The following is an 18,213-nucleotide window of genomic DNA, read 5'->3' as shown; positions in this document are numbered from 1 at the left end:
GTTGTTTCAACGTGTGTGAGTGTCTCTATCTGTGTCCTGTGTTTGTTGTCTTTTGTGTGTGTGTGTGTGTGTGTGTGTGTGTGTGTGTGTGTGTGTGTGTGTGTGTGTGTGTGTGTGTGTGTGTGTGTGTGTGTGGGTGTGTGTGTGTGTGTGTGTCCTAGAATGCTCTCCCACCTTTCCATGAGCACAGATCTCTCATTCACAGACTGTGTGGACCGCATCCTTTACGGACCCGATATTGCTTCTGAAACCACAGCGCTTTTAAGACTTCACATTTTCCCAGAGAATGTGGGGGACCATTGCTGTTGTCAGTGCAAGATGGATCATGATGATTACTTAGGAGCTGGCGGTGCACTTGGAGGGGCTTGGTGTTGGCATGTGCGTGTGCGTGTGTGTGTGCATGCGCGTGGGTGTGCGCGTGCGCGTGCATGCGCGTTTGTGTTTGAAGGTGCTTGGAGTGTGTGTGTGTGTGTGTGTGTATGTGTATGTGTGTGTGTGTGTTGTTTGGGGATATACTCATTTCAGCATCATCATGGCCAAGGCCCCCAGCCCTGCCCCACTCTTATTGGCTCTCCTACTGCAGTGGAGATTTATAGTCCCCCCCTACAGAAGACTCACCAATATGCAGCTCAACCCGGCCGGGGGACCCAGTGAATCTGCCACTGACCTGCTTTTTAAAAAGCCGACCTCAGTCTGAGGTGAGGCAGTAATGAGACATGCCAGCGGCTACAACACTCATCAGAGAATACAAATCCACAGGAGGAAAATATATTTCTTAAACAATGTCCCTGTGAAAAGGTGTTTCCTAAAGTGCTGAGTGTCAAATGATTCCCTGCCTCCCCTATCTTCCATTACGGAATCTCTACTCCTAAAGGTAGTCTTCCCACAGTTCCCAAGCTCATGCACATGTTTTGTTTGTCTCTGAGCTTGTGTAGAAGTCCACTGTAAAAAACTTGCGGGGCATGCTCCTCACAATTGCAAAATTTCTCAAAGGGTTTCTTTTTCATCTCTCATTAAGTGGCGCCGATAGATAATGGGTGCTGTTTCTTGTGATGGTTTCCGCATTCCATAACCGAGCTAGCATAAAGATACCTTGTTCTGGCTTCACACCATAAACACAGGACTGCTTTAGTCTCAGCCGCATTTCAGCCACGTGCAGGAAACCATAAACTTCCTCCATTGCACACTCCGTAGCTCCGCTATATGTCTACATGAGGCTCTGGTTTCTCCCTCTCTCGCACAGAACAAGGCCCTGCTTAGTAACTTCTCTGATTAGAGTCTTTTTTTTGCCTGAAGGGGTTTTCTTTTAATGGAAGGCTCCCCTGGGGTTGGGGTTAGAGGGAGAGTTTTCTTTGATGCATTTTCTTAATGAGCGAGTGGGTGTTTGCTCTGTGTCTGCTTGCTCATATTGAAAGAGGGCGGTAGGAAATTTGGGAGGGGGAAATACATAAAACACCTCGTTCTGTTTAACTGTTGTTTGTTACTGTATGCTTTCAGGACATAGGCCTAGTCCTACATACCACAACTTTAAGTTTTTTTTGTTTTAGAGCGGAAGGGGAATTGCAGCCTCATCATTCCCACTGTCTGGTTGACTTTTGCAGCTGAGGGGGTTAGGAATGGTTGTTCACAAGGCAGTATATCCCCCCCTGGAGAGGCATAGAGAGACGCTTGTGGAAAACCAAAAACGTTTTAGCGCTCCATCAAACCAGCATGCACAGGCGACACTACAAATTCTCTCTGCTGACTGGTGTAGTCTGCTTTGACTTAGGCCGGCTATGGTAATGCCACCACTGTCTGTGGTCCCACAGTGAAAATCAGCAAACATGTGTACAGCGGTATACTTAAGCAGTAACTTTCTAGCACAGAATTGTTATGAAAATGATTAGAATTCTGTCCACAACCACAGTATCCACAGGGCTAAAAACGATCAGGCATGCTTCCTAAACTCCGACCAGTAAGGAACAATGCATCTCTTTTAACATTTGCTTAGTAGATGGTCATTATAAATTTTAAATATGTTGGACCTACAATTATTTCCTCCTTTCGGCCCTAACACCAAATCGGTCCAAGAGCTCCTGCTGCACCAAACTCTATAGCAAAAGAAAAAGTAGGGAGTCTATGATGAAGCACATTAGATTAGATTAAGATATCCAAATGCCAAGAGAAGTAGCCTTGGGTTTTAGTGGAGATTTGAAGAACAACTTAGGCCTGCTACTGTACTTAAATGAGACTGCTAAGCGAAGACTCTATGTTATCAGAGAAGTCACTGAGGAAGTCAATATTTTTAGAGAGTAATTCCAAATTTGTTCTAAATGCAAAACCATCAAGATGACCAAAAAGAGGTGGAAAGATGGCAGTGCTGCTGCAGCATGTCAAAACCATGTGCTACTGGATTGCCACACCAGCCTACTACTTGAGCAGGAGCATAGGCACTGACCTGTGCAAACTAAGGTTTCAAATGCAAGGCTAAGTTATATCTCCAGTCAATGCCAGGCTTCTGATACATTGCATCTGCAAAACAAGTGCCTTTCAATCGTGGTCAACCATCTGTGTGCTATATTGTCATTGAAGTGGAAGACGGTGTAGTGTAGGGATGCAAATTATCGATTAATTCATTAATCATTAGTTGATAGTGTTATCGATCGACTTTCGATTAATTGATAAGCAGCGTTTTTTCACCTGAATTTCATAGGGCCTTTTAAAATATCAGCTAAATAGTTAAAACACTGAGTTCAAAAGGCCTATATTGTTGTATTAAATTATATTATGATAATTGCACTATGATCATTAAGCCCATATTGTATTTTATTGTATTGTGTTATATTATATTATATATTCTATAAGTATTTATGCATTAGGAAAAGAAAGCAGCTGTTTTCTATGACATCTCCACACCACCTTTGGGGAGGCATTGCTTGGTTTCACCCAGGAGTGAACTAGTAGCCCCTCGCCCCCTCTATCTATGTCGCCCTGCAGTTGCCTGAGATATGATGACAGACAACGTTGAGTGATCAGACTCAGAACTTGTCTGCATAAAGGTGTGTCAGCCAGCATGATCAACTACAAGCATTTTAATTTTATACGCTTCAATATAAATAAATGCTAGGCCTATATTTTGGGAGGTGTGTTGTCCATGATGTATAGTAATGTCAACAAAGTTCGTTTCTGAACAAACAAAAGCTATTTCCTGTGTCTGTAAGGAGAGCTAATAAGCTAACAGGCTCCATTGAGAATGAATGGAGCTATGACAACAACACTTACAGCTAACATGGATTCACCTGAAATTGAACAGATGGTGCTCCTCTTCATGCATGGTCATATATTACCATGCCCAGTTCAGCTAATACTAGTCTTGATATCTGACAGGGTGTTAGTGATTAAAATTATAGCTCACAATTTGGAAATGACTACGTTTGTGATTTCGCTAGTTAGCACGCTAAGCTAACATAGCAAGCTTAACCCTACAGTGAAATGCTGCTTGCAGTGACATTTGCCTGTCTTGAAAGATCGTTTTTCTCATAATTCAAACAGTAACAACTTACACCATTGGGCTTGGCATAATCACAGATTCAAGCACACATCTCCAAAAGACCCACAAGAACTCTAGAAGTTGCAATGACGATTTAATAGATAAAATCTGCGCACCATGGATTTGAATAGAACTAGAACTACTCAACAGTCTCTAGCGCCCTCTAGCGATTAATCGCGATTAATACATTTTGATCGAGCAACCTCTTGCTCGACAATTAATCTAAAGTCGATTAATCATTTGCATCCCTAGTGTAGTGGTATGGCAGCAGCCACTGTTGCGTATCTGACTACAGTGCAGTAAACTGCCTATAATGAAGGTCACGTTTTGCCCTGAGGGAGACTGCTTGAGAGTATGGGAGCGGTGAGCTGGCCTAACCGCTCAGCCAGACTGCACTGTAGCCTGCAGGGTTGCCAGATGGGGCTGATGATTTCCAGCCCAAAAAATGCTCAAAACCCGCCTAGGAGCACAAAATCCCGCCCAATTGTATTGATTTCTATGGCAGAAATTGGGCGGGTTTTTCTGATAAATGCCATTTTTTCCCGCACACGGCCATTCTAAGCAGCGGGAACCAGCCCTATCTGGCAACCCTGGTAGCCTGTAGTATTGGCTGGATGTCTGGCTGACTAGCTGGCCTCTATTCATTGAGGAAGGAAACAGCGGGAGAGTGGGAGGGAGATGGAAGGGGGAGGGAGGTGGTCCATTAGGATAATCTGGCAGAGATTACTGCCCTGTCAAAGAGTAGCGGTGTGTATATGAGAGAGGACCATTCCCCAATGTGGTATACTGTATAACCTTCCCACCGTCCCTGGCTTAAAATTCTCAAAAGCTGCAGAGAGAGAGAGAGAGAGAAAAGAGAGAGTTCAGCATCAGCATATGGGTAATTACCGTTAGAAGCGATGACCGATTTCTCACAGGCATGACTATAAAATAAATAAATAAATAAAATGAAGAAATGAGAACAGGAGGGAAATCGTTACAGCTGCATGCCTGACCTACATTTCAACTCGTGTACATACACCAGCAGTACGTGGAGGCACGGCATATATACCATGGTGTGTGTTGTGCCAAATCAAAGCTGTTTATTTATGCACACATAAGCTCTCCGTCTCCACTACTCCACCCGGTATCACTGCAGTTCTTCACTCAATCCCTTGTTCTTGTACTCTATATTACACCCGTATTTTTATATCGTATCAGCGTACACTTACTGTAATAGTCGCTTATTTTAGCTGCAGAGAACAATACCTCGATGCCTTGTTTCAGGACATCTTATGCTGGATACTTCTCACTTCCTATTAGCAAAGTATTCAAACCTGCAACCATCCAATTATTACATTTTTGAAAATGAAGTCTGAGCTGCTCCTCAACTACAATTCTCGTCTGAGGAGCGGCAACAGGGCCAGGTTGGGGGCTGCAGGCAGACACACTGCAGGCAGCTTGCCCTTGATGCCTGGCTGGAGGTGCAGCCGAACTCTCCTGTCCTGCGCTAGACGACCCTTCATCACATGTTGTTCCTCAGCAGGCCCTCTGGCTCAGCACACATTTTTTTGTTTTATTTTTAAGTTCACCTGTGTCTGCCTGCTGCGAGCCTCCTTGTTTAAATATAACCAACTGGGAGTGACAACAACTCCAGGTCTTCAACCATGTGTTTAATTGTTTAAGTTGTCCACTCCGTTGGCATTGTCTGTGAATGTCTTTATTTCCAGAGCCATTGGCTAAACAGAAGGCTATGTTGTTGACCCTGACTTTGTTTGCTGAATTAATCGCAAGGCGAGCCATTGTACTCATTGCGATAATGCCATCTCCCAATTAGTTCTTAATGGAGAGAGCGAGGGAGCTTGTCTGCTTTATGCATCTCCAGACCTCTCTAATGGAGTTGAATTGGCAAGAGCTCTTGTGGTTTTGAAAATGAAGGCTTTTAAAGCTGGTATTAATAGTTTCATAAAGGGGGGGGGGCGTTGGCATGTCTCCCAGCTCGGCACTGGACCAAACTGTCAAAAGCATTCTTCCCTTTGCTTGTTTACCCCTTTCATTTACCTGTTCGCTTCCAATCATTCTCAGCGCTGAATTAATGGCCAATCCCGTTTGCCCCATAATGTTTGATGGGAAGTGGACAGTATGCGTTCACTATTTATGGTTACAAATAGCCCTACATTCTGCGCCCGTAGCAATTTTTCGATTGTTATTTCAGATGTGGGTTCATTTTTAAGATGAGTGATGGGAGGCTGTAGTCCACTCACTGAAAATGAGTAGTCCTAATGATGGCTTGCACAGACAGACGGTTTATAGTCTACTGGCAACCCTTGTGGAATGCCGTTCAGTCAGTGAAAAATAAATGAAGCCCAGCAGTAGGCAAAAGGCTTCAAATGAAGTTCAGATTATTTGTCTGGTCCACCATCCCACCTTTGATCTCCTGTCACGACTGTCTCTTGCTCACAGCTCAGTATCTGACTATACGGTGAGTGTGAGCCGAACACAGTCTGGAAAGGCTTACAGCTTTGGCCGGGCACGGGACAAAGTAATCTGAATCCCCCCATATCAATATGTACAATGTAACGCTAGGGACACATAGCAAGCGAAACGAGCGAGGCGAAGAGAGGCAAAATTCAATGGTCCATTCTGACAGCTCAACCGTCATCAGGTCGTTGTGGCGAATCAAGTGGAATGAAACAGTCATGTTGTGGATTTGATTGGCTGCCGCAGGCGAAATTCCCCTCTCATTTGCATAATATTAAACTTAGTTGAATAATTTAGCTTCGTTTTGCTCCTGTTCGCTTGCCTTAGCCTCCCTCGTAGGAATGAATGGCGAAGTTCGCTTCTCTTGACCAAATTCGCGTTTATGTGTCCCTACCGTAATGGAGACACGATGCTGCGTCCCCCCCTCTCTGTGGGCCTGGGATAACTGACCCCCACCCCCCTGTCAGTTTCCCTGAGCACAGTTCTGCCCTACAAAGCAAAAAGGCAGTAACTGCACAGAGCTCCAACTTGAGTATAATGACTTTAAAATGATCCTGTAGTACAGTCTAAGTAGTTTTGGGGAGATAATTGACATGCAGCAGTTTTGTTACTTCATATTACCACCTATTGTGCAGATTAATCATTTTATTAAAATTTTATATTTGATATATATGTCATTTAAGTCATAGTAACTGATTTTCCACAACAACGCAGTTACTGCCTTTTTGCTTTGTAGGGCAGAGTAGCCCACCACTTCCACAAACCACAAGTCTAAACGGCGTCTCCTTGTTGAACCCAGCTGCCTACAGGAACTGGGCTGTATGTTTTATAAGCCATTTCCTTGTTTTATGTTGCTGCCTTCAGAGGCCACGCATAGATCTGTTATCATGTGCAAACGCACAGCAGCTGTCGTTGCTCAGCAGTAGGCTAATACAGGGTGCCTAATTCAGTGGAAGCTGTTAAATCAGCACAAGAGCAGAAACAGGAAGGGGTGGGGGGGAGGCACACACACACACACACACACACACACACACACACACACACACACACACACACACACACACACACACACACACACACACACACACACACACACACACACACACACGTCAGTGCCAGTATCAGCTCAGCTTGCCAGGTTTCCACAGTTCCTCTGCGAGCGAGCCCTTTGTCATCCTATCCCACAGGTATTCCCACAGGGGGCATGGATAGAGTGCCACAGATTGATCCGCAGCGAAAGCTGGACTTCAGTCACTGAGACAACAGTCACTTGGCCCTGTCTTTTATTCCCTTGTCTTGGACAGTGGCCTGGCACAGACTACACTGATAATCTTTTGATCTGAGATGAATCTACACAGCACACTTTAGGCTAGGTGTGTGCGTGCGTGTGTGCTTGCGTGTGCGTACGTGCGCGTGTGTGTGTTTGAGAAACCATCCCCAGGGAGAGAGACTGTTTCCTCTTCGTGGGGACTGTAGGGAGTTGACCTACCACACACTTGGAAATAGAACTACAGTCCAGAACAGCCCGAGCACACAAGGGAAAGACTTTTGCCTCACTAGGTTTCTGTCTCACAGCGTATAATAATACCATGCATGCAGACATTTTTCTCATGGCAGGAGTCATTTGAAAGGCCAGACCTATGTTGTCTTTTTTTTGCAGGTTGATGTCTAAGCATCATCATGCCCGTAAATCCTCTGGGGGTCTGGTAATTTTGAGTTCAGCACAATACCCCCCCGTCTTCTACCTGTCTTATGATCACAGCTTGATGGACAGGTTGGCAGCTGATGAAAGGCACTGAATCAAACTGTTTGGAGTTAGTGGCCTATTTTCATGATTTCTAAAACTCTCAGTGGGAAACTTACCGTAAGTTCAGCCAGTTCAGTGGGATTAGGAATAGCAGGTTTCTTAACTGTCCGCCAGTCCTCATCATATTCATTACATTACATTACACTTGGCTGACGCTTTCATTTATTCATAGCGACTTACAACTATTATTTTTCAGGGTATTGGTTACAGTCCCTGGAGCAATGTGGGGTTAGGTGAGGGGCACATCAAGGGCACATCAGCCACGGATGGAGGTGTAGGGAGAGGTCAGGGGGGATTCGAACAGGCAACCCCTAGATTGAAAGACGAACTCTCTAACCACTAGGCCACGGCTGCCTATTCATGTGCTCATACTTGCAGTGGGGCTGCAGGAGGTGAAGCTTGGGCGCAGCGAGGCCTCTCAGGTCTTTGTTCAGGTCAGAGCCCACCTGCAGAGGTTTACAGCCGACTTAATCTAAAACTGCTCAGCCATTTCAGGTGAAATCCCTTCAATGGCGGGTGGCTGTTAGTGAGAAGAAGTAGAGTTCTCAACGGGCCTGAAAATGTCAACCCGACCCTACCCGGCCCGTGGCTTTTAAAGCCCGAGCCCGATGTTACCCGACACATCACTGGAATTATCTAACCGAACCCGGCCCGAGGCCCGAAGTCGGGGGTCGAGTTTCCCCACGTTATCCTATGGAGAATGACGGGTTGTAGTGGGTCTTTAAGGGCACTTAAGTGCAGTAAATTGCATAACCCACTTAAAAACATAGTGAAAAGATATTTTCCACAATAGAAACATAATATAAAATGGGGAAACGTACGTTCTTGCTATTTAAGCAGAATCATCCACAGCGCGATTTCAATAACCGCCTCATGCTTCACGGCAACAACAATCTATCCACCTTTTGTTTTGACTTCTAAATGTAGGCTTACTACATTTCCATCCCGAGTGTCTGATTAAATGTAGGCTACGTGAAGTTTCCCCTCCCTCCTTGTTTGTTCATATGCGCGGATGAGATGGAAAGCCTGGCTGTGCCAAACATTGTTTAAAAGTTTCATCAAATTTTGGTCGGCACACAAGGTTTTGGACATAGCCTACTAATTTCTAGTGGCACCTGGGCTACGGTTGATGCATGGATAAGCCATGTAGCAAAAAAGACAGATAGCCTAGGTGAGAGGATGAGATCTTCCTCGGCTGGCGAGCGCTCCCATGTGTGTGCGCGCCTTTCCTCCCCGACAGTTGCTTACAAGTCGAAAACAGCACGAAAACAGCTAAGACAATGTGATATTTCATTCAAACAGGGCCTACACGCTCCAAATAAAACATTGGCTGGGGGGATTTTCAACCAGACCGTAGCGCGAGCAGACAGTCAGTGTGAAAAGTCAAGTCTACCGGAAAAATCGCCGTCTTCGCTGCCGCTCGCTTACCATCGGTGCACGAGCCATTTAAATAGTGAAGTGGCATATCGCAACAGCACATGCGGATTAGCCAAATTATATGCAACAAAGTCGCCAACGAAGCGTGGATTTAACGTTTAATACGCATATGCCAACGTTGTGTGAATACGGGGAAAGAATAGCCTAATTGGAAAGCCACTGTCCTTTCCATATGTAGTAGAAGACCGCTTCGGCTTCGTTTCACCTCATAAGCATAATTTCCATGCACTGCATTTGCTGAGACTACTAAGCATAAAGTTAGCGATCAAACTAAAAATATTGGTTGTTGTCATTACAGTATTTAATAGGCTACTATGGCTGTTGTTTAAAGAAACAAAAGTATGGTTCCATGAGCTGACGTGGGACTCAATATCGTTAAAATTGCATCTAAGATTTTTTTCCCGTTTTTATTCGTTTGCGTAATTGTAGCCAGTGTAGTTTTTCTGTGCGTTCAGGGACCTCTGTCCAACTCATCATCGCTGTGATGTCATGTTTGTTTTGCATTCCGGTACCTTGTGATTTACAAATTAAGCACTGCGCAACGTTGCATGCAGCAGCCTGCCAGACCTTCGTTACGCAGGCTTACATATATTTAGATAGATAGGCCTAGCTTTACTGACCCATCAAGGGGAAATTCGCCATGATTCACGGTAAACAGCAGAACTGATTTTTTTTTTTCACTGGGCGGAAAAGATTGAGCCCGCGGACCGAACCGACCCGAGCCATATGCTTATATTTTCGACCCGAACCCGGCCCGAACCCAAGGGGCCCGTCGGGTTTGTCGGGCTGACCCGACCCGTTGAGAACTCTGAGAAGAAGACCCTGTCTGCCCCAACAGGCATCTAATGCACAGATGTACTCGTGTCTATTAGCATTATCATTCATGGGGGCCGTTTTCAGTTTTGCTGCAAATTGTACTCGATGAGTAGTATTGGCAGCTATGGTAACAATGGCAGGATGACATTGAGGCTGGGTCACAACTGGCTGTCAGGATACAGAGACCGAGTGCTAGTAACAGATGGGTTCGCAAAGCACGAGCTGGCCGCGAGTGAACCTGTGAAATGAGGTCAGTGGATCAGACGCACCGTGAGATTAATGATGTGTGAAGGCACGGTCGACTCGGCCACAGCTCCCGCCGCCGCCACCGTCACTCTACCGTATTAGTTTGGAGTGGAATTTGTAGTAATGGCAAAATGACACCCTGGTGCTCATTAGTGGCAGTGGCTGTGCTTTTGCTCCCTGCATTGATTCTGTCTGTCATCTATGAAGTACTGGGTTATGTTTGGGCTGGCTTTCAAACAAATCAAAAACATCCTGGTGATTTTAGCCTATTTGTTTCACTCTCGTGACTTCAGAGCATCGCTATGCTCTGGCTTTAACAGCAGCAGCTGTGGGCTCTTTTAGGGCTTAGTTGTAGGATTGCATTGTTGTTGGTCCAACTGCTGTATCGGGTTGGATGAAAAAAAAATGTTGGTGGGAGATGGAATAATAATCAGCAGCACTCTCCTGCCGCCGCCGCAGCCAGTGCAGAGGTGCCCTTGAGCAAGGCATTTAACCCCTACAGTGCTGCAAAGACGGTCTATTCATGTGTTTAGCTCAAAGCATTCTAGCTAAATTGTATTCATGTAATGTAATGAGAAAAATGCAAAAATGTTATGTTCCCGTTTCTCTCATTTGATATGAGACGTTTCGGTCAGTATGCCCTTCATCAGATCATTTTCCCTGAGTTTGTTATTGAGTGACTATTTCTGTCCTGATCTACCCATCTTGAGTCTTCATAGTCAGCTGATCCATTGAGGGTTGAGTATTTTTTTGGGTGGGAATTGACCCCACACACACACACACACACACACACACACACACACACACACACACACACACACACACACACACACACACACACACACACACACACACACACACACACACGGGTCAAAGACGTCCAACATGAAATTTTCTTTCAGTACAACGGATACTTTTGCTTACTTTAATGTAAAAAAAAAGTAGATTTTTAAAAAATATTTTTTTTAGCCTGGCTTTCATGCATTTACTTGTGAAACATTTTTAAATCATGTTTTTTACAGTTACAGTAAGCAAAAGTATCCGCTAGCACTGAAGGACAATTTCATGTTGGACGTCTTTGGCCCACACACACACACACACACACACACACACACACACACACACACACACACCTTCCCCAAGTTCAGTTCTCTTGAATGACCCTCTTTCCCCATGTCTATCCTCTCCCCTCTCTCTGGTGTGCAGGCTCTCCTGCTGGTGGGCGGTGTGGCGCTGGCCTGCCTGGCCCTGGACCTCGTCTTCCTGCTCATCTACTCCTGCTGGCTGTGCTGCCGCCGCAAGAAGAGTGACGAGGTCTCCAACGCAGACTGCTGCTGCACCGCCTGGTGTGTCATCATCGCCACCCTCGTCTGCAGGTGAGTCAGTCGCCCAGAAATCCCCCTCTGTCCTCCTCATGAAGGTTCAAAGGTCCCTCTGAGCTGGTTGAACAAAGGAAATACTTTGAAAGGAAAGACTACCTCAAAATGTTAACTGCAAGTGGACAGGCTCTCTCCATCTTGTTTTTGATATTGCGGGGCGAAAATATGCTAGACCAAACAGGCTAGACTTTGTCCCCAAGGAAGAAGAACTAGGATGGAGTTCAGGTGTCATAAAGGTTTGACAACTATGTCCTTACCAAGATGATTAGTAGATGGCTGGGTAGTCAGTAGTGTGAGACGGACACACACACACATTATGACAAGCATAGATCCCAACGACAAGGTTAAAGTGCATGAAATGTTTTGAGACATTATTAGCAGTTTCCCCCACCACGTTACAGTTACAGAAATGCAGCCACCTTGACAACAACCACCTACCACCTTGAATAAGTTTTGTTGTGAATGTAATTTCTAAAGTTGCTTTAATAAAAAATTGTATGAGCTACTTATTGTCAGAGGTTTTCATATCATAGTTGTATGTTTCCGACAACGGCTGACGTTGACTAACAAATGCGGGAAACACTCATTTGTGTTGTCGGACAATCCAGTCTACTGGTAACCGGGACGTATTGTGTTTGTATTTTTTTAATTCTCCAGTCAGTATCTGGAGCTAGATTGACTGTCAGTCACTGACAGTGTTGGCTATAGGACCATTACTGTTGGCATAGTTTCCCCTAGTATAGGTGTTTACAACTGTGTGCTGGGATCACTTGTCAGCCTGAGGCAAAATACCTCTCTGCAGTTCCCCCGCTCAGCCTACAACACTTATTCTTGCTGTCATCTCCAGCAAGCATAACAACACACTGTTCCTTCACTTTCACTGAAAATCATTTTCGTTCCCTTCTGGAAAGAAATGCCACAGGTCGTAACCGTGTGTTTTTGAAGGATTTTCCTGTGGACTCAATTAGTTTTTTGAGGTCGCCTGCACTCGTGGCCTCTGCCTGAAAACAACATGAGCGTTTTTGACAACTTTGTTCAGTAACAATTGACGACCCGCAACCTCCTCTGAAGAGCCGAGCGTTGTGGGTGATCTGGCGGCCAGAGTGTCTGCCGAGGAGAATTCCCAATCTGTTTACCCCAAGCGGAACAGCTTTCATCGCTCGTCATAGCCTAGAGGAGACGGCACGGTTTGGTCTAAACCCAGCGAGCCCCCCACAGTGCGGGACCTGATCCCTCATACCCTCTCAGATTGGGCCCACAGTGGCGTGTGTGGTGTGTGTGTGCGCGCGTGCGTCTGTGCATCCGTGTGCAGTGTTGTGTGTGCTTGTGTGCGTCTGTGTGCAGTGTTGTGCGTGTGTGTGCAGTGTTGTGCTGTGTGTATGTGTGTCTGTGTGTGTGCGCCCGTGCACAACACCAGCGTCCAGTGAAGTCTGCTGTATATTGGTTCATCCTGGCTGTAAGGCCACTGCAGTCAATTTGACTCTGACTTCGTGCTGTCTGGCTAGGCTCCTTCACCACTAGCGTCACCACTGCAGCAGTCTTTTTCATTTTCCCAGGGAACAGGGAGTTTCTTTCAGTCACAACACATTATGCCCGCACAAAGCCTCTGTGTCAAAATGGAGGTATTTTTAGCGCTAATCCTTCTCTCCTTTTCAATCTCTTCAGTCGCGGTCTAGCAGGACGAGTTAACAGTTTTCAGCCACTTTAGTTGGATGGCGTCTGAGGAAAGACGGCCCAGAAATAGACATATCTATCATGTTATGGAAAATGAATGGTAGCAGGAAACCTCACTTGGTGGTCTGTTTTGAATAAAGAGATGGAGAGGGGGGAAGAGTTGAGCTTATTGTAGGCTACATATCAACTATGTGAAGTTTATATGCTTGATTTATCTTTTTTAAAGAATGTACTTCAAAACAACATTTTCTATTCATTCACAAATGCTGTGATGGCAAAATACACAATGTGATGAATTAATCCAACATTTCTGGCATCCACCGGCAGCAAGCTATCAGAGCATCATGTGAACAATTCATCAGAATGGAAATACCAGCTATTGTTTCACTGCTTGGAAGAATGCAGTGCAGTGCAGTGCAGTGCAGTGCAGTGCAGTGCAGTGCAGTGCAGTGCAGTGCAGTGCAGTGCAGTGCAGTGCAGTGCAGTGCAGTGCAGTGCAGTGCAGTGCAGTGCAGTGCAGTGCAGTGCAGTGCAGTGCAGTAATTCCTCAACCGACAGAGATTGTCCCTGACCCAATAACGGTAGATTAACCCACCCTGCACATGCCTGCAGAGCATTGTGCCCTCCTCTGATGTTAAGTAGGCTTTCCCCGACTTGCACTTCATCCAAAGGAACCCTCTGACATTGCATAAGCTAAAAGGAAATAAAGTGTTTTATTTTTTGTAATGATTACAGCTCAGTTGTTTTATACTGCCATAGGACAGGCATTTCTTAAAATTGATCAAGTACATGTATCTTTGTTGTAGAGTCTCAACTCTAACATTCACTGTTCAAGGGATGTGCTATCCTGTTCCATTTCATTTTGTTAAATACTTTGCATGGAACACAGACATCCCAAAACATTCAAGTCTGTTTTGAAAGCTGCCCATGTAATGTGCAAAAAATTTACTGGAAGCCAGCCGTCTGCTCAAATCAATCTGTATCCTGTGATCAGTGCAATGCTCAGTTGCAGCATCTCAGCAGTCACCGAAGACTACTTCCCACCGTAATCCCAGTCTGTCGTCAAACACCTTAGTTGGTTTGGCTGCAACTGTGAGGAGGAATCACGGGACAGATGGTTGTGCTTACGCTGCTGAGGCGTGCTGTGCTGTCAAACAGGGAAAGGCATTCGGAAACGCAATTCGGCTGCTAATGAACTAGGCTACCCATCTTATTCTTCAGCAGGGCACGCACTGTACTTTTGTCACACGCTACAGCCCTCACATTTTAGCAAGCGATTTTTTCCAACCGAATTTTTATAATACAAACCAGTTCTGGCTGTTCTTGCTTTATCATAATGAGTTGCGCTGTGGTGTTCTGTGCTGTGAATCTGCATAATGTGTTCCCAACGGTATTGAAATGCTGAACGCGTTGTGCTATCCGTCCGTCTGAACAGAGGCGATCGTCAACCTGCACCCAAACATTTGGCTTGCTTTTGTCATCGCAGACGAGCAGCGCTGTGTGCAGACACAATGGTTAGTTTCCATGGAAACAAGTGTTCTTTTAGCAGTATAGCGTGGGACCTTCAGGTCCACCTCCCCTATCCTTCCTCAATTCTTTTTTCTTTTCTTTTCTTCATGAGGGGACGTTATGCACAGTCCTCTGTGTCCTCTGATTTCGTATCATTATGACCCCCAGCTCCACGGGTATGCCAGCGTGTTCCCACAAGCTGCGGTTGCATTAATAACGTTAAGAGCGCCTGAAAGCTGTATTCTTTCCCGTCCCTCTTTGTCTCTCAGCGTTTTGCTGATAACGCATGCACATTAATGCGTATGGAATTTCCTTTCATTCATTCATACCTTTACTCACTCACCTACTGTGCACTCACGCGCACTTGCACATTTCAAGGATTTACAAGGATACACACGGTTTAGCATCTGCTTTAATCTGCCTGAGTGGGTAATAAACCTTTACATGGGGGTGAGTGTGTCTATATCATTCAGCTCTTGTCCAGCTACAGTAAACTGCAGTGACAAGTGTGCTGATGCCAGGTACAGTACAACTGGCAGCTCTCTTCGCTGCACTCCCCAACCCCTGCCTCCTCCTCTCTCCCTCCCTCCTTCCTCCTGGCCTGCCTGCCTCCCTGCCTCCCTGCAACTGGCAGCTCTCTTCGCTGCACTCCCCAACCCCTGCCTCCTCCTCTCTCCCTCCTTCCTTCCTCCTGGCCTGTCTCCCTGCCTGCAGGCCTCCCTGGGGATAGCTGTCTTTCAGTGTGGTGGCTAAAGTCTTTATTAGGAGAGCAGTGATCACACCTCCATGTCTGATATCCGTATTCACATGATGGAGGAGTCATGTCTCAATGAGAGACTTGATTTTTAGTGCTGTAACGATATTGTATTGAACCGAGAAATCGTGATACACAAAGTCACGATACTGTATCGTGATACAAGGAGGCAGTATCGTGATACGCCCTTTCAATGCTTTATTACCCATTAGTCCAGAAAACAACCTTATGATTTGATGTGATAGTGTTTCCAAACTTCAGTGGAGATACATTTCAGAAATCGTGGGCTGTATCGAACCGTAGGTCAAAAATCGTGATACGAACCGAATCGTGAGTTAAGTGTATCGTTACAGCCCTATTGATTTTGCTTGTTCTGTGGTTCAGATGGGCGATTCTCTGCCCTGCAAGGGTCATGTGCCAAACAGGCCATCTCTGCTGAGATGAAGAATATCCTCAAAATCACAGTCTTAAACAGTTTCATCGTGCGCTGACTGACCCTAAATACAGTCCCAGGAAAAAGTTTGTACACCCTTTGAAATTTCTTACATTTCTGTCAAAATTGATCATAAAACATGGTCTGATCTTCCCGGAAATCTCAAGAAGGAACAATCAGAGTCTGCTTTAATTAATTCCACCCAAACATTTACATGTTATCAAATTTTTATTGGTCATAAGGCCATAACATTCACAGGATAGCAGGGCATAAGTAAGTACACCCTTGCATTAAGTAGGTTTTAACCCTCAGTTAGTTTCAATATCATCAACCAGACTAGTCCTGTAGTTGCAGATCAGATTAACAAAACAATATGTTTGTATCTCGTCTCCCTCTTCTTTAGAGAACTGCCTCTCATCAGCAAGGTTTGTGGGATGTCTAGAGTGCATAGCTTTCTTGACTTCATGCCATATAATCTCAATTGCTTTTTGTTAGGGCTTTGACTGGGCTATTACACAATGTGTATTTCATTATTATGAAGCCATTCTAAAGTCGATTTGCTTCTAAAGTATGGGTTGAGGTCACATTTCAGGACCCATACTCTTGTGTGCTTCAACTGTGTGACTGACTTCCTCACATTTCTTCGGTAAAATATCACAATAAACTTGAGTTCATTGTTCCACTGATAATAGCAAACTGTCAAGGGCCTGAGGCAACAAGGTAGCCGCATATAATGATGCTCCCGCCACCATACTCAGAAGAGGAGATGTGACCAAGAATAGCTAAAATGGGATTCATTCTGCCAATCTAACATTAATGGGGTTTCTGTCCAAAAAATATTGCTGCACCTTTGAGGTTTGCGAAAAAGCATTTATATGCTTCATAGAATTACTGCAAAATATTCTGTAGACCAACGTTGAAACCAAAGTTGAATTGTTCAGGGGAACACACAATGTCATGTTTGGAGGAGAACTGGAGAACCACACCTTCACCAAAACATCATCTCCACCTTTGAGTATGGTGGCGGGAGCATCATTATATGCGGCTACCTTGCTGCCTCAGGCCCTTTTCAGTTTGCTATTATCAGTGGAACAATGAACTCAGAAGTTTATCGAGATATTTTACAGAAAAAAAGTGAGGTAGTCTGTCACACAGTTGAAGCACACAAGAGGATGGGTGCTGAAATGTGACAACAACCCATACTTTAGAAGCAAATCAACTTTAGAATGGCTTCATAATAATGAAATACACATTCTGGAATAGCCCAGTCAAATCCCTGACAAAAAAACAATTGAGATTATATTGCATGAAGTCAAGAAAGCTATGCACTCCAGACATCCCACAAACCTTGCTGACGAGAGGCAGTTTTCTAAAGAAGAGGGACACAAGATACATCCAGATTGTTTTGTTAATCTGATCTGCAACTACAGGAAACATCTGGTTGAGGTTATTGCGACTAATTTAGGGTTAAAACCTATTGAATGCAAGGGTGTACTTACTTATGCCTTGCTGTCCTGTGAATGTTTACATCTTATGGCCAATGAAAATTTGATAACATGTAAATGTTTGGGTGGAATTAATTAAAGCAGACTCTGATTGTTCCTTCTTGAGATTTCCGGGAAGATCAGACCATGTTTTAAGATCAATTTTGACAGAAATGTAAGAAATTTCAAAGGGTGTACAAACTTTTTCCTGGGACTGTATAAGGAATTTGACTCCTGTAGACTAGTCTAGTGTACACATCATACAATGCAGTCGTTTCTTTCCTGTATGAACCATCAGACATCAGTCATAAAAACAGCCTCCAATAAACATTAAATGGCCATGATGATATTAGCCAACTTCCCTTGTCGAAGCCTTGTGATGTACGAGGCATTCTGTGTTGTTAGCAAAGCACTACTGTGTGGTTGTGTGTGCGTATGTGTGTGTGTGTGTGTGAGGTGGGCTCAGTAGGTGCTGCTAATTTGCGTGTTGAGGAACAAAATGAGCTTCATTTAACATTACATGAAGTGGAACCACTCCTAAGCGATCCTCCACACCGTGATTAATTCACCAGGAGTCTCGCTGAGATGAGGGCATTCTTAACACGGCAAATTGAGCCGAGGCCCATTCATCCTTTACTGCCTCAATGTCCCCTAAACTACATTAGTCCTCTAAGCTGCTTTTTTG

At 44.9% G+C, this 18,213-nt stretch overlaps 1 protein-coding gene across 1 annotated transcript in view; it reads left to right on the top strand.

Annotated features, from left to right (window-relative positions):
* Positions 1 to 18,213, top strand: part of ttyh3a (tweety family member 3a) — a 105,363-nt gene that overhangs the window by 8,435 nt on the left and 78,715 nt on the right. The window contains exon 2 of the mRNA XM_063185328.1: positions 11,502 to 11,671. Within this exon, the coding sequence (XP_063041398.1) occupies positions 11,502 to 11,671 (170 nt within the window). The remainder of the gene's footprint in view (positions 1 to 11,501; positions 11,672 to 18,213) is intronic.

Source organism: Engraulis encrasicolus, chromosome 2 (assembly GCF_034702125.1).
Source record: "Engraulis encrasicolus isolate BLACKSEA-1 chromosome 2, IST_EnEncr_1.0, whole genome shotgun sequence".
Lineage (NCBI taxonomy): Eukaryota > Metazoa > Chordata > Actinopteri > Clupeiformes > Engraulidae > Engraulis > Engraulis encrasicolus.
This window is presented reverse-complemented; position numbering and strand designations above follow the sequence as displayed.